This window comes from Pristis pectinata, chromosome 27 (assembly GCF_009764475.1).
Source record: "Pristis pectinata isolate sPriPec2 chromosome 27, sPriPec2.1.pri, whole genome shotgun sequence".
In the NCBI taxonomy this organism is placed as follows: Eukaryota; Metazoa; Chordata; class Chondrichthyes; order Rhinopristiformes; family Pristidae; genus Pristis; species Pristis pectinata.
In genome coordinates, this window is record NC_067431.1 from 4,854,987 (window position 1) to 4,871,679 (window position 16,693).

Sequence of the window (16,693 nt, forward strand, 5' to 3'; positions counted from 1 at the left end):
ACATATTCAAACCCTAAATTCTACGTCTTCTGTTATCATCACCTTAGCATTTCTTTTTGCACTTCTTCAGTTTGCACTACTCTGTAGTTTTGCACTCACTGTATTTATTGTTACCATGTGTACTGTTTACCTATGAGCTTCATGTGAGCAAGGAATTTCTTTACATCCTGGTGTATATGACAACAAACTAATCTGATTACTCTCATTATATCAGATCAGTTCAGATTAAACTAGCAAAGAATATAAAGTAGGCATACTGTAAGTATATAAAAAGGAAGAGAAAAGTTAAGTTAAATGTTGGTGGTTAGAAATGGAGACTGGCAGTTAATACTGGGAAATACAGAAATAGCAAAGACTTTGAACCAACATTTTGACTCAGTATAAAAGCATCTCAATAATAGTAGAAAACTGGGGGCAAAAGAGAGGGAGAAGCTAGGGAAATGGTGCCGGCAAACCAATGGGATGCAAGAATGACAAGTTCCCAGAACAAAATGTTCTGTATCAAAGGGTCCTAATAAAAGTAGCCGCAGAGATGGTGGATGCATTGGACTTAGACTCCAGAAAGTGAACACGAAGGCCACAAATGTAACATTTCTATTGTTACGGACTCAGTGAAAGTCCCTTTAAGATAGAGAGTGTGTGTGTGTGTGGGGCGTGCTTACGTCAATAGAAGATAAAGGACGTAATGATGTTGTTGAAGAAGTAAGAAGAAGAAGGAGAGAGAGAGAGAGAGAGAGAGAAGGGAGAGAGACACCAGCCTGCTTGTTTTCTCTATCGATGGATGAGAAACAATAACTGTGTTTGCCACTGAAATCCATGTATGGAAGTTGGAAGTAATCCGGTGGAGTTCACTTTGTTGCTGACCTGTAGAAGGAAACAGGTATTTGTGTGTGGACGACCACGATTCGGATGCTTTTCGGGGTGAGGAAGTCACTACCGAGTAAACACTGGAGTGTCGTTTGGGTTCCATCGTGGAACATTTGGATTTCGTATTTACTTTCTCTATGTTCTCTACATCTACATCTTATCTTCTGACAACGGTGGTTGTTGAAGAAGCCCTTGCTCATGTTTCACCTTATGGCTTGCAGAACTGAACTTTAAGAACCATTCCTGAACTGGGAGTTTTGGACTTTGTCACACACACACACGACGAGTTTAGTTTTGGGGTTAACGTTCGAGGTTTAACATTTTTGAATTCTAACATACTAACATTTTTACTTTTATTTTGCGTATTATCATAAGTAGTGATTAATAAAATAGTTTTTAACACTAAATCATGCTCAGTGTGTTTCTTTTGTTGCTGGTTCGTGACACTATTCAAGAAAGGAGGGAGGCAGAAAGTAGTAAACTATGGGCCAGCTACACTGAAATTTGTCATTGGGCGAATGAGTGAATCCATTATTAATGGTTTTAAAAACAATCACTTCACAACTAATTTGGATGTCCAAGTTATTCGTAAAGGTACCACATTAAAGTTATTATACAAGACTTGTGGCACTGGAGGTAACATATTAAAATGAATGGAGGTTGGGCGAACTAAGACAAATAGAGTCAGGGTTACTTTCAGGCGATGAGCTGTAACTATGCGTTACCACAGGGATCAGGCTGGGGCCTCAACTATTTACAATCTACGCTAATAACATGGACAATGGGATCAACTGAATTATCACTGTTTGCGAATGATACAATGATAGGTAGGAAAGCAAGATGTGAGAACAAGAACGAAGAACCTGCAAAAGGATGTAGGTAGGTTATTGAGCAAATAACGTCGGGGGGGGGCATTATATTTGGTAAGAGGATTAGAAAATTTGAATTTGGAAGGCTGCAGAATGTCGCTGTATTGAAGGGTGTGGGTATCCATGGAGATGAAACACAGGAAGACAATTAGGGAGGCAATTAGGGAGGCAAATGGAATGTTGGCTTTAATTGCAAAGGGATGGGGTGTAAAATAAGGAGAGCCGGCTGCACTCGGGTTGCTGGGTGTGGCTCTGATCTTATTTATGGTGTGGGAGGCAGTTCATGGAAGTTTTACCAGGTTAATTCTTGGAACAAAGGGCTTGCATTATTGGAACAACGGGCACAATCTCCTTAAAAGTTTGGAAGATGATCGAATTGAAACATATTCGAGCCAACTTGGCAGGATAAATGCTGAGAGTGGAATAGTTTGAGGAGTCACCCATTTAAAAGGCAGAGGATTTTGTTTTCTCTCCAAGGGTTGTAAATCATTAGAAGACTCTATCCCAAGGAGATTTGGAAGTGTAGTCGTTGCTTATATTCAAGGGCAAGACGAGCAGATTTTTGACCTACACGGGAGTTAAGGATTATGGGGACTGGGCAAGAACGAGGTCAAGATCAAATCAGCCATGATCTAACTGGGTGACTGAGCAAGCTCACGGGATCTAACAGCCACTCATTTTATTTCTTTTACTGTCTGGTGTTGGGATTTTTAAAAAAAGGGATTGTTAACAAGATGCCCAATCAGAAGCAAAACCCGAAAGAGTGACAGGTGTGGCAGACTGAATTGCTTCCTTTCTCGTTATAAATTCTGAAATGACAAAACACAGGGATTTTGTTACAATCTGAGAGAGGCTTCCATGCTGCTTGCTGGTCATGGCAGAGCAGCTCGTGGACAGACTCAGGTGGGTTATTTTCATAGACTCACACACTGCAGAATTATCCCATTCAGACCACTGTGCTTATTCCAGCTTTTTGAAAGAGTGAGTTATTCAGCCCACACTTTGTCTATGGCACCTCAAATATTTCTTTCCAAGCATTTACCCTCATACCATTCCAAAGTTATTATAGAATATGCTTTCAACACTCAATCATAAATCTCTGAATAACAAACACTCCCCTCTGGTTCCATTATCATCAGATTCAGTTTTAGAACATAGATTCAGTTTAGAACTTTTACCAATGTACCATAGAAAGCATATCTGGATATATCACTCCTTGGTACGGCAACTGCTCTGCCCAGGACCGCAAGAAACCGCAGAAAGTTGTGGACACAGGCCAGCACATCACAGACACCAGCCTCCCCTCCTTGGGCTCTGTCTTTACCTCTCGTTCTCTTGGTGAAGCAGCCAGCATAATCAAAGACCCCACCCACCCGGGACATTCTCTCTTCTCTCCTCTTCCATTGGGTAGAAGATACAGGAGAATGAGAGCACGTACCACCAGACTTAAGGACAGCTTCTACCCTACTATGATAAGACTATTGAACGGTTCCCTTATACAATGAGATGGACTATGACCTCACGATCTACCTTGTTGTGACCTTGCACCTTATTGCACTGCACTTTCTCTGTAGCTGTGACACTTTACTCTGTGCTGTTATTGTTTTTACCTGTACTACATCAATGCACTTTGTACTAACTCAATGTAACTGCACTGTGTAATGAATTGACCCGTACGACTGGTTTGTAAGACAAGCTTTTCACTGTACCTCAGTACAAGTGACAATAATAAACCAATACCAATAGAACATAGAACAGTACAGCACAACACAGGCCCTTCGGCCCACAATGTCGTGCCAACCTTTAAACCTCGCCTAAGACTATCTAACCCCTTCGTCCCACATAGCCCTCTATTTTAAATTCCTCCATATGCTTATCTAGCAATCTCTTGAATTTGACCAATGTACCTGCCTCCACCACCGCCCCAGGCAGCGCACTCTATGCCCCAACCACTCTCTGGGTAAAAAACCTCCCTCTGATATCTCCCTTGAACTTCCCACCCATTACCAAAACCCCTGCCAAGTACAAACACCTTGACTTAATCTCCCCTTAGCCGCTTCTGCTCTCAGAACAATCTCAGCTTCTTCAGTCTTTCCACCCAGCCTGGGTTGATAGTGCTGACATGTAGCATGCTTTAGTTCCCAGCCCGGCCAAGGACGGAAGTAATACAAGGAAGCTCTGGGAGTAGACTTACGGAAGGTTTGACTTCAGTGTCATGTTGAAGAGGATCACCATTGTAATCAGACTTGCAAAAACCAACAGATACTGCGCGATCTTAGAACTATCTAAAAGATAAAAGAGAAAAGGGAAAATTAATTTCTTCTGCCCCATTTATCCACTTCTAATGAAATTCCTATAACATTCAGTGAAACCATACAAGCAACCCAGTGCTGAACTTAGTTTACATTCTGGCAGTGTTCAGCAGACCCGAGTTCAAATCCAGCCGCTGTCTGGAAGGAGTTTGTACGTTCTCCCCTTGTGTCTGTGTGGGTTTCCTCTGGGTGCTCCGATTTCCTCCCACATTCCAAAGATGTACAGGTTGGGAGCTGTGGGCATGCTATGTTGGCGCCGGAAGCGTGGCGACACTTGCAGGCTGCCCCCAGAACACTCTATGCAAAAAGATATATTTCACTGTGTGTTTTGATGTACACGTGACTAATAAAGATAAAGATATCTTATCTAGTGCAGCTTGTAGAGGCTGCTGCCTCAACTCCCGGTTTGCTTCCAACCTCACTGCCGTCTGCGTGGAGTTTGCACGTTCTCCATAACCATGTGGGTTTCCCCATGTGCTCCAACTTCCTCCCACATCCCAAAGATGTGTGGTTTGGTAGATGAACTGATCACTGTAAACTGCCCTGCGTGTGCAGGTGAGTGGCGAGGCCGCAGGAGATGATGGGAACGCAGGGAGAATAAAATGGGATTATGTAGGATTAGTGTAAATGGGTGGCTGATGTTGGTGGGGATTTAGTGGACCAGTCTCTGTGCTGTACAACTCCACAATTCCGACAGTGAATATACTTCACAAGACCGTTGTTATAAAATGTTTTGTAACATCCTCAGGTTGCGAGAAGCTCTCGAGTCACGCAAGGTTCATAGAAAATTTACAACACAAGCTGCTCAGACCACTGTGTCTGCCCCAGCTGATAAACAGCTGCCCTGCCTGATGCCACCTTCCAGCACCGACTCCCCAAGCCTCCAGGTCACAGGAATTCAAGAACAGATCCGAGCACTTTCTGCCTCGACCACCTCTCGTGCAGGGAGTTCCGATTCCTGAGACGTTCTGGGTGAAAATGAGTTTCCCCATCTCCATTCTACTGAATTGTTTTAAATCTGTGCCCCCTTGATTTTTACTTCACTGCCAAATGAAACGGGGCTCTAGGCTCTTCATGATTTTACACACTTCAATTAAATCTTTCCCCAGCCTCTGTTCCAAAAACAATCTCACTTTATCTTGTCTTTCTTCATATCCACCACTTCCAGTCCTGGCAACATCTTGTAAAAAAATCTCCTCTGCTACTTTTCCAGTGCAATCACACCTTTCTTATAACGTGGTGACCAGAACTGCAGACAATACTCAAACTGTGGCTCAACTACCATTGTCTACCATTACAGCATAATCTCCCTGTTCTTATTTTGTGTACCTTGGCTAATAAGAAAAGACTTTTTAACCACCTTGCTAATCTGTTCTGCCACCTTTCAGAATCTGCTGATATATACTGCATGATCCCATGGTTCCTTCACACCATTCAATATCCTCTTACTTACTTAGTATTGCCTTGTTTACCTCCCTGAATACACAACTTCAGACTTCATTGGATAAAACTACACTTGCCACTTTTCAGCCCAACTGAACAAACTATCTACCTACCTGCAGTCTAAAGATTTCCTTCTGTCAACCACACCGCCAATTTTTGCATCAACAGGTTTCTTTATCATGCCCCACCTTACCTCCACCTTGTTGTGACCTTGCACCTTATTGCACTGCACTTTCTCTGTAGCTGTGACACTTTACTCAGTACTGTTATTGTTTTTACCCGTACTACATCAATGCACTCTGTACTAACTCAATGTAACTGCTCTGTGTAATGAATTGACCTGTATGATCGGTTTGTAAGACAAGCTTTTCACTGTACCTCAGTACAAGTGACAATAATAAACCAATACCAATTCTAAATCATTAACATATCACTGCAAGCAGCGGACCAAATACTGAGCTCTGTGGAATCTCACTGGCACAGCCTTCAAGCCACAACATCCATCAGCCTTGCTTTCTGCCACTTTCTCTGTAGCTGTGACACAGTTACAAACCAATTTTAATAAATTGGTTTATTATTGTCAGATGTACCGAGGTACAGTTAAAAAAAACTATGTTTTGCATGCCATGCATTCAGATCATTTCATTACCTCAGTGCATTGAGGCAGTACAAGGGAAAACAATAACAGAATGCAGAATAAAGGGTTACAGTTACAGAGAAAGTGCAGTGCAGATAGATAATAAGGTGCAAATTGCATCCAATTTGCAACTTTCCTTTGAATTTTTTTTGGCTAGCCTGCGACGTGGAACCACATCAAAACCTTGGCAAAATCCATGTAGACTGCATCAAATTCACTGCCCTTATCAATCTCTACATTACTTCCTCAAAAATGTAATCACATTCATCAGATATGACTCTCACCTAACAACTTACATTGACTGTTCCTGAGTAAAGCGTGGCTTCCTAGAACAAAGTTTATACGTTTTCTTGGAATTGAATGCAGTAAACTGCCCATCCCCAATGTTAGACAACTGGCCTATGGTAACTTAGTTTATCCCTCCCTTTTTAAACAGTGCTGCAATATGAGCAATCCTCCACTTCTCTGGCACCATGTCATAACCACAAGAAAAGTTACAGTTAAGCCCCACAATGTCCTCCCTTGCTTATTTTAACAGCCTGGGATACATTTCATCCAGTCCAGGTGATCTATCCACATTCAAAGAGGCACAGTAGTGTAGCGATTAGCGCAACACTTATTACAGCGCCAGCGACCCGGGTTCAATTCCAGCCACTGTCTGTAAGGAGTTTGTACATTCTCCCTCTGTTTGTTTCCTCCGGGTGCTCGGGTTTCCTCCCACATTCCAAAGACGTACGGGTTAGGAAGTTGTGGGCATGCTATGTTGGCGCCGGAAGCGTGGCGACACTTGCGGGCTGCCCCCGGAACACTACGGAAAAGATGCATTTCACTATGTATTTCGATGTACATGTGACTAATAAAGAAATCTTAACTTAAACCCCTTAATATCTTTTTAAAATATATTTATCCCATCCAACATTGTATACTTTCTCTGTAGAATCAGCCTTTTGCAGAAACAGTTGCACAGTATTCATGAAACATTTTAATCACATCCTCTGCCTTCACACAGACGTGCCTTCTTTGTACCGAACAGACCGTACAGAATAGCTATCCCTCTTTCTTTTCAATTACTTATAAAACTTCTGGTTTTGTTTGATTTGACCAGCTGGTACTTTTTCATATACTCTTTTTGCTTTCCTAATTTCACTCCTACACATTCTGCAATCCTCCTACATTTCGTTTTATGCTCTCATTTTCTGAAACATGCCTCCCTTCTTTTTGCCTTGTGCTTCCCTCGATGCCTTTTATCATCCAGGGGACTCTCAATGTGAAAACATGTTTATTCTAGGCGGCTTGAATCTCCTCCATGAATGCCTACCGTTATCAAGCAGCTGTTTCCAGTCCACTTCTGCTTCAGAGTCATGAAATTTAGACCCTCCACCTGCCTAGCTTCAGTTCCTAAACCTAAATCCAGAACTCCAACCCCCTCCCATACACACAATTGTTAAAAATTTGGATAAGTGAAATAGCCCACTTTCACTGGCCTGGTGTTATTGCACTTAGAACATAGAACGCTATGGCACAGTACAGGCCCTTCGGCCCATAATGTTGTGCCGACATTTTATCCTGCTCTAAGATCTATCTAACCCTTCCCTCCCACATAGCCCCCTATTTTTCTATCATTCATGTGTCTAAGAGTCTTTTAAATGTCTGTAATGTATCTGCCCCCACAACCTCTGCAAGCAGTTCATTCCACACACCCACCACTCTCTGTGTACAAAAAACTTACCCTGACATCCCCCTTATACCTTCCTCCAATCACCTTAAAATTATGTCCCCTCGTGTTAGCCATTGTCGCCCTGGGAAAAAGTCTCTGACTGTCCACTCGATCTATCCTCTTATCATCTTTTACACCTCTATCGTCGCCTCTCATCCTCCTTCTCTCCAAAGAGAAAAGTTTGCTGATGACTTTGCCCCTTGTCAGAAGTTTGCTGGTGGCTTTGCCCCTCTATCACCCTTGGACTGTTTGGGGGTCTATAGTTGACTCCCAGTGGTATGGCCCCTTTTTGTAAACATACCATCCCTCCTCACCATTCCATCTTTTTTTATCCCCTCTCTTAGGTAAATTTATCATGGCGCCGGAGCTTGATGACTCTCTGCAAGCTGCTTTCAGCAGGTCTATTTATTAGGTTTATTATAATCGTTCAAGTTCCATTTCGATCAGCCAGACTCCTTTTTGTCCTTTTCTAACATCTGTTTTCTCGGTCTTTCACAGCTCCTCATTAGCTTTCTGCCTTCATTTACTGTTCTGTTCTTCTCTTCTCTAAATCTTCACTCAGCCTCTCATCTTGCTGCCAGTCCATCTAAAACCCTCCTCAACAGCATTATCAAACTTGCCTGCAGGTCCCACCTTCCCCAGAACTGGTCCCCTTGGACCAATCATCTAAAGCCCTCCCTTCTACACCATTGTTCCAACCTCACATTCATCTGCTCTGTCTTCCCATTTCTGTATTCGTTGACGAGTCTCACTCCTTAAAATCTACACGATCTCATCCCTTTCTCTACCCATGTCATTGGTACCAACATGGAGCACAACCTCTGTTTTTTCACCCGCTCTCTCCAGCTACTCAGTGGTATCCTTGAGACACAAGGTGCAGTGCTTCGACCCATAATGTCAACAATTCCGTTCCTCCCACAGATGCTGCTTGACCCACTGAATTCCTCCAGCAGATTGTTTGTTGGTCCATTGATAGCCTTGTCCCTGGCATCAGGGAGGCAACATTCTTCTGCAACTGCAGAACTGCCTGTCTCCATCCTGAACTATGGAAACCAGTATACGTATTACAACTGAGACACAAGAAATTCTGCAGATGCTGGAATCTGGAGCAATACACAAAAAGTGCTGGAGGAACTCAGCAGGTCAGGCAGCATCTATGGAGGGAAATAAACAGTCAACGTTTTGGGTCAAGACCCTTCATCAGGACTGGAAAGGAAGAGGGCAGAAGCCAGAATAAAAAGGTGGGGGGAGGGGGAGGAGCACAGGCAGGCAGGGGATAGGTGAGTCCAGGTGAGGGGGGAAGGTAGCTGAGTGGGGGGGGGGGGGGGGGGTGGACGGGGCGGGGGGAGATGTAATAAACTGAGAGGTGATAGATAGAAGAGGCAAAGGGCTGAAGAAGAAGGGATCCAGTAGGAGAGGGCAGTGGGCCATGGAATAAAGGATAAAGGATGGAGGAGGGGAGGAGAGGAGATGGGCAGGTCATCAAGGTGGGGAAAGGGAGCCACAGGAATAAGGGAAGACAAAGGAGTCGGTGGGGGGGGGGGGGGGGGGGGGGCTTTACCACAAGTTAGAGAAATCGATGTTGAGGCCGTCACGTTGGAGACTCCCAAGGCGGAAAATGAGGTGTTGTTCCTCCAACCTGTGTCTGGCCTCAACGTGGCAGTAGAGGAGACCATGGATAGACATGTCAGTATGGGAGTGGGATGTGGAATTGAAGTGGGTGGCCACCGGGAGGTCCCGGCTGTTGCGGCGGACGGAGCGAAGGTGCTCGACGAAGCGGTCACCCGATCTGCGTCAGGTCTCACCAGTGTACAGGAGGCCGCACCGGGAGCACCAGATGCAATAAATGACACTCTCAGACTCACAGGTGAAGTGCTGCCTCACCTGGAAGGACTGTCTGGGACCCTGAATGGTGGTGAGGGAGGAGGTGTAGGGACAGGTGTAGCACTTGGTGTGGTTGCAGGGATAAGTGCCAGGGGGGTTATCAGTGGGGAGGGATGAGTGGACAAGGGAGTCGCGGAGAGAGCCGTCCCTCTTGTTCTTCCTTCTCTTTCTCTATGCAGCAGAGCCATCTGTGGTACAACTGCCTTTGCTCTGACTTCTCTGCCCAAAGCAAATCCTTTCCCATAATCAGAACTGGACACTGGTTCTGAAGTACGATGCTGTCAGATGCCTTCTGAACAACCTGTCTGCTCTTTTTTTGTGTTTGACTTTTCCCCAGTCCCTCTCTGGCTCAGCTGTGGGGTGACCACCTCCGCAAACATGACACCTACAAAACACTTACCATAGTGACTTGATAACAGCCGTTACTCAAACTCATATGGACTCCCATGGTGTAAACAAAACACTAGGATATCACCTCTTTCCCTCCCCACACCAAAATCCCTCAATCAAAATCCATACTCAGCAGATGCACTAGTCATGGGACTGGACTTTGTGCTGCTTAAGCTACTGAAACCCTGCTGTTTTTATACTAAGTCAGCTCCTACTGACGGGTATCGGATGATAAACCAAAAGCCACCTAATTTACAGTGCAACTGTCACTAGCAAAGAACTTACTTACAACTAACATCCCTAATCCTACCTCATAAACCTAATCCTACCTCAGCAACAGAACAGTACAGACAACCTCTTGCACTATCATGGACTTGTCTCGATGTCTTTTTTATTGCACTAAGGTCATGTTTTTGCACAGTGTTTTTTTTCCTCTCTCCCTTCACTCTTTTGTATTGTTTCTGTATATGTTCTGTGTGTTGTCTGTACGTATGTGTCTGTGATGCCATTGCAAGCAAGTTTTCCATTGTACCTGTACCTTACCGTACTGGTGCACATGACAATAAACTTGACTTGATCTGAAAAAAATTGCACTAGTGGCAACACACTAAATGCTTAGATATAATATCTGCAAAACTTAGCTTTATCTAAATAATTCCACAAGGTTCAAACCTTGCAACAGTTGGAATCTCCCAACTCTCAAGTCCCAAGTCTTATTTTTCAGGTAACCTTCTACTTAACTACTGTGACTCACTAAACTTGAATGTAATTCTCAAAGTAGCATCCCGATTTCCTTTCGGAGTGTAAAACACAAAAGGCTACATTTTCAGTATTTGTGCCTTCAAAGAGACAAAACCTTGGTAGAACCATCGAATTTCCAGGATATTTTACTGCTTTTAAGCTCCCAGCTAAAGCCCCCAGCAACAAGCAGGCCAATGCAGAAATATCTCTCTTCTGTACCTGTGACCTGGGGTAGCATTTCACCATTTGCTTCCTTTGCACACAGTGAGTAGAATAAGCCTTTCTCTACTGAGGTAGTGACACAGCTTATTATAACAAGGAAGCTTTGTGACTTATTGAATGTTTAGCTCAGAGATTATCTCAGCTTGTTCTGTATATCCTTAGGAAAGTAAGCAGGCTCTCTGTATTTATCCTAACATATCCTCCTGGAAATGAGCCAATTTACAAACCTTTGACTCAGAGAAAGAAGTTGCACCACCTATGCCTTAGATCCCCTAGATAGGGTTTAACCTGGGGGAACCTCAACACATCAAGGAAGAATAGAAGGTTCATAAAGCAGCAGCACATATAGAGCCTTGCATTTGTATAGCATCTCCAATGCAGACAAACATGGGAAGTCACTTGGGGAATGAAATCAGACAAACTGCCAAACAGCCACAGATCAGGTGACAAAAGGTTTGGTCTAAGATCGTTTTATGGAGGATCCTAAGAGGAGGAAAAGAGAGGTAGAAAGTCAGAGAAGCTGAGGGAGGGAGATCCAAAACTTCATGGCACAGACAATTGCAAGAATATCAGAGAACAGATTCAATGAAATTAGGCATGTTCCAGAAACCAGAAATGGAAAAGTGCAGAGATCGCACAGGGCTGGATGTGATGCAAAAATACAGAGTGGAGCCAGAGAGAAATGTGAACGCAGGAATTAAACTGAATGAACTTCTGAATGGGGAGCCAGTGCAGGTCAGGGGTCACCACCACATTGAAGGGTAAACCGAACACCATGGGAGTGAAGATATGGCAAGCAGAATTTTAGAAGAGTTCAGCTTATGAAGAATGCATGAGCAGAGGGTGGCCAGCAGAAAATGGACTGGCTGAATCTGGGACGGACAATGGGATGGTCTCAAAAGCATGTGGTGACAGAAAGGGAGAGAGAGAGAGGGGGGGGAGAGGGAGAGAGAGAGAGAGGGGGAGAGAGAGAGAGGGAGAAAGAGAGAGGGAGAGAGAGAGAGGGCGAGAGAGAGGGGAGAGAGAGAGAGGGGAGAGAGAGGGGGGAGAGAGAGAGGGGGGAGAGAGAGGGGGGGGAGAGAGAGGGGGGGGAGAGAGAGGGGGGGGGAGAGAGAGAGGGGGGAAGAGAGAGTGCGGGGAGAGAGGGTCAGAAAGAGTGGGGGAGAGAGAGAGAGGGGCAGAGAGAGTGGGGGGAGAGAGAGGGGGGGGAGAGAGAGAGGGGGGGGAGAGAGAGAGGGGGGCAGAGAGTGGGGGGGGAGGGGAGGGAGGGAGGGGAGGGGAGGGAGGCAGGGAAGGAGGGGGAGGGAGGGAGGGAGGGAGGGGGAGAGAGGGAGAGGGAGAGGGAGAGGGAGGGGGAGAGAGGGAGAGGGAGAGAGGGAGAGAGGGAGGGAGGGAGAGAGGGAGGGAGGGAGGGGGAGAGAGGGAGAGGGAGAGAGGGAGAGGGAGAGAGGGAGAGGGAGAGGGAGAATTGGAGCAGGAATAGGTCATCCAAACTCTTGAACTTGCTCTTCCATTCATGGCTGATATTTTCTTGCCCTATCCCCATCTCCCTTAACAGTCAGAAATGTATTGACCTGTTTTCAATAACTGAGCCTGCACAGCCCTCCAGGGGGAGACTTGCAAACATTCACAATCATCATTTCAGTCTTAAATGGCCTATCCTTTACTTGGAGACCACGATTTCTCATTCTAGACCTCTCAGCAGGAAGAAATCAAACATCATGTCCATCGCTGTTCTTTCAGGCCCTGTAAGATTATTGTATGTTTCAGTGAGGTCATCCCTCAATCGCCGAAACACTAAGGAATAGAGGCCAAGCCTACTTAATCTCTCCTTGTATGACAGAACTGCCAAGTAATCAGTCTGGTGATTTTTGACACACTTCCTATTGCTAATGTATTGTTTTAGATATGGAGACAAATGAAGACAAAACAGTCCATGTGTAGAGCCACCGAGGTCAATATAATTGTAGTAGGACATCATTATTGTAAAAGGATTTGAGCACAAAAATTACCTGCTGCACCTGTACATTAGCATTCAGTAAGCTGTGTACAAGGACACCCAGGTCCCATGGAATGTCAGCATTTCCCTATCTCTCTCCATTTAAAACATACTCAGCATTCTGATTTTTCTACCACAGCTGTTGACTTTACCTTTTTCCACAATCTCCTACAACCTTGACCAGATCCCTTTGAAGCCACTTCATATCCTCAGATTCCACAGTTTCCTGTCATCAGCAAACTTGAAAATAATATATTTCATCCCCTCAACATTGACATAGATTGTGAATAATTAGGGCCCAAGGACCGATCACTGTGGTACCCCAACAGTTAGAGCCTGCCAACCCAAGGAGGACCTGCTTATTCTTTTTGTTTCCAACCATCTCTCAATCCATGCCAGGTGTACCAACTCTTGGAGATCATAACAAAAGCCTTCTGAAAATACAAAGTCACCTCAACCACCGATCCCCCTTCATCTACTCTACTAAATACATCCTCAAAGAACTCCAACGGACTACCCTCACATGATTTTCCTTTCATAAATTCATGCCGACTCTGATCTGTCAAAGTGTTTTAATATCACAATCTTTATCATAGAGTCTAGCATTTTTCTTCCTTCTGATATCAGCCTAACAGGCTGCTAGCTCCCTGTTTTCTCTCTCCTTCCTTTCTTAAATATTGGGGTCACATTTTCTATTCTTCAATCTGCATAAACATTCCAGACTCCATAGAATTTGGATGGTGATTATCCATTATCCCTGTAACCACCCTTTCAAAATCCTGAGACATGAATTACCAGGTTTTTCTAGTTTTCAATAGTTTCTCCAGTAGTACTTTTATACTAATATTTATTTTATTTTCCAGTGCTCTTGCATTTCTGGGGGATTTTTTGTGCCTTTACTCTCTCTGTCTGTCTATAAAGGGTCACACATTTGTCTTTTCTAGTTGTTTCCTTTTTACACACCTATATAAGCCTTTACGGTCTTTTTTTCTTCTGTTTCCACTCGTTTAACTCTCATTCTATTTTCTCTTATTTTAATCAATTTCCTGGTCATCCTTTGCTGAGTTCTAAAATGCTCCTAATCCTCAGGCTAACTGCTTTTTCCGGTAACTTTACAAACCTTCATGTTGCATTTTATACTATCTTTAATTTAGTTTCTTCTGAAGTCCAAGGTTGAACCAATTTTTTGCTTTAAAGGAATGTATATTTGTTGCAATAACATCGTTAAAGGCTGCCCATGATCTGCCTGCCGTCACACCCTTTAATGTACCTGCCCAGGCTTGCATAGCCAACCTGCCCCTTTGTTTAGATTGAAAACCACGGCTTCAGTTTGACTACAGCACTTTAAAACTTAATGTAAACGTTTGTCATATTATGGTTATTCTTTCCTTGGGGCACCTTTATAATTAAATTGTGCATTAACCCTTTCTCATTGTGCATTGCTAAATCAGAATCCAGTTTATTATCAGAGATATGTCATGAAATTTGTTGTTTTGCAGCAGCAGTACAGTGCAAGACATAAAAATTACTACAAGTTACAAAAATAAATAAATAGTGCAAAAGAGGAATAACGAGATAGTATTCATGGACCATTCAGAAATCTGATGGCGGAGGGGAAGAAGCTGTTCCTGAAATGTTGAGTGTGGGTCTTCAGGTATTGGTATTAGTTTACTATTGTCACATGTACCAAGATACAGTGGAAAACTTTTGTTTGCATGCCATCCAGTCAGATCATGCCATACATAAGTACATCGAGGTAGTAAAAAGATAAACGGAATGCAGAATTTAGTGTTGTAGTTACAGAGAAAGTGCAGTGCAGGTAAACAACCCTCTGAAAGGTTTAACAATCTGAAAGAGCTTGCTCCCCGGTCAGTTCCTCAACTGATTTAGAAATCCATCTTGTACCCACTTCAGGATAGCACAGTGGCACAGCTATTACAGCTGCCGCCTCACAGCTCCAGCGGCCCGGGTTCAATCCTGACCTCTGGTGCTGTCTGTGTGGAGTTTGCACATTTTCCCTCTGGCCATGTGCGTTTCCCCCGGGTGCTCCAGTTCCCTCCTACATCCTAAAAAATGTTCAGGTTGGTAGGTTAATTGGCCTCTGTAAATTGCCCCTAGTATGTCAGTGAGTGGTAGAGTCTGGAGGAGAGATGATGGGAATGTGGGGAGAATATAATGGGTTAGGTTAGAATTAATGTAAAAATGGATGGCTGAGGCTTTTTAAAACTTTATTTATACAGCATGGTAACAGGCCCTTCCAGCCCAAAGAGTCTGCGTCGCCCATTTAAACCCACGTTAACCTACCTGTACGTCCTTGGAATGTTGGAGGAAACGAGAGCACCCGGAGGAAACCCACACAGACACGGGGTTAAGATAAGATATCTTTATTAGTCACATGTACATTGCAACACACAGTGGAATGCATCTTTTGCAATAGAGTGCTCTGGGGGCAGCCCGCAAGTGTCGCCACACTTCTAATGCCAACATAGCACGCCCACAACTTCCTAACCCGTACGTCTTTGGGACGTGGGAGGAAACTGGAGCACCCGGAGGAAACCCACGCAGACACGGGGGAGAACGTACAAAGTCCTTACAGACAGCTGCCGGAATTGAACCCGGGTCGCTGGTGCTGTAAAGCGTTATGCTAACCGCTACACTACCGTGCCTGGCCAGGACAGAGAGGGTGAAAGAGGGACCGCCCACAAGAGAAATCTCCCCACACCAGCACTGTGCCAAGGTTGACAGGGTAATCTTGAGGGGCTGTCTGGACAAGCCCTGCTCCTATTTCAATGTGTTCTTGTCTGAAGAGGAAGAAGGATCCTGGCCAACAACTCTCGGCCTTGCTTCCATCAGTTGCACAATTTTCCGCTGTGGCTTTTTACCAGATGTTGTCTTTGCATCTGACACAGAGGGTCCATCACTCTCAATCTGACAGCCTCCTTAAACCTGTGCCCTCTGGTTCCTGACTCCCCAACCTTGGGGACAGACTGAGCGCAGTCTCACCTGCTGCCCTCATCGGTTTTACACCTGGGGGTTGGGGCAGAAGGGGGGGGGGAGGGGGAAGGAGGGAGAGGAATGGGGAGCTGGGGGGGAAAGGGAGACGGTCCCAGACAGGCGGTGAATGGGGAGGAGACGCCGAGATCACCGAGATCCCAGTGTTGATCCCACCGGGTTGTGAGGTGACCGGTGGACTTTACACCCACATCCTCACCTCCTCTGCCGCCCTCCCACTCCCTCCCCCTCCGACTGTTAAACTGTCCTCCGCACGCAGACAGCAACGGGAATTGAACCCCAATCGCTGGCACTGTAATAGCGTCACACTAACCGCTATATCTCACTATGACTTTACATATACATTCCTGGAATTCATCCTCTAAGTATTATTTACTCTAAATTGATTTGCCCAGTTTAACTGCAAATTGGCAAACTGAAGTCCCCCACGATTGCTGAGAGAGTAAGGGAGTGGGGGAAAGAGAGAGAGACAGAGAGGGAGACAGAGAGACAGAGAGAGAGAGAGAGAGGGGAGAGAGAGTGGGAGAGAGTGGGGGGAGAGAGAGTGGGAGAGGGAGAGAGTGGGGGAGAGGGAGAGAGAGGGAGTGGGGGAATGAGAGG

The 16,693-nt window shown here is 44.8% G+C and overlaps 1 protein-coding gene across 6 annotated transcripts in view; it reads right to left on the reverse strand.

Annotated features, from left to right (window-relative positions):
• Positions 1 to 16,693, reverse strand: part of st3gal4 (ST3 beta-galactoside alpha-2,3-sialyltransferase 4) — a 90,874-nt gene that overhangs the window by 26,613 nt on the left and 47,568 nt on the right. For all 6 annotated transcript variants that reach the window (XM_052039900.1, XM_052039897.1, XM_052039898.1 and 3 more), the window contains exon 3: positions 3,931 to 4,021. In XM_052039900.1, coding sequence (XP_051895860.1) covers positions 3,931 to 4,021 — 91 coding nt within the window. The remainder of the gene's footprint in view (positions 1 to 3,930; positions 4,022 to 16,693) is intronic.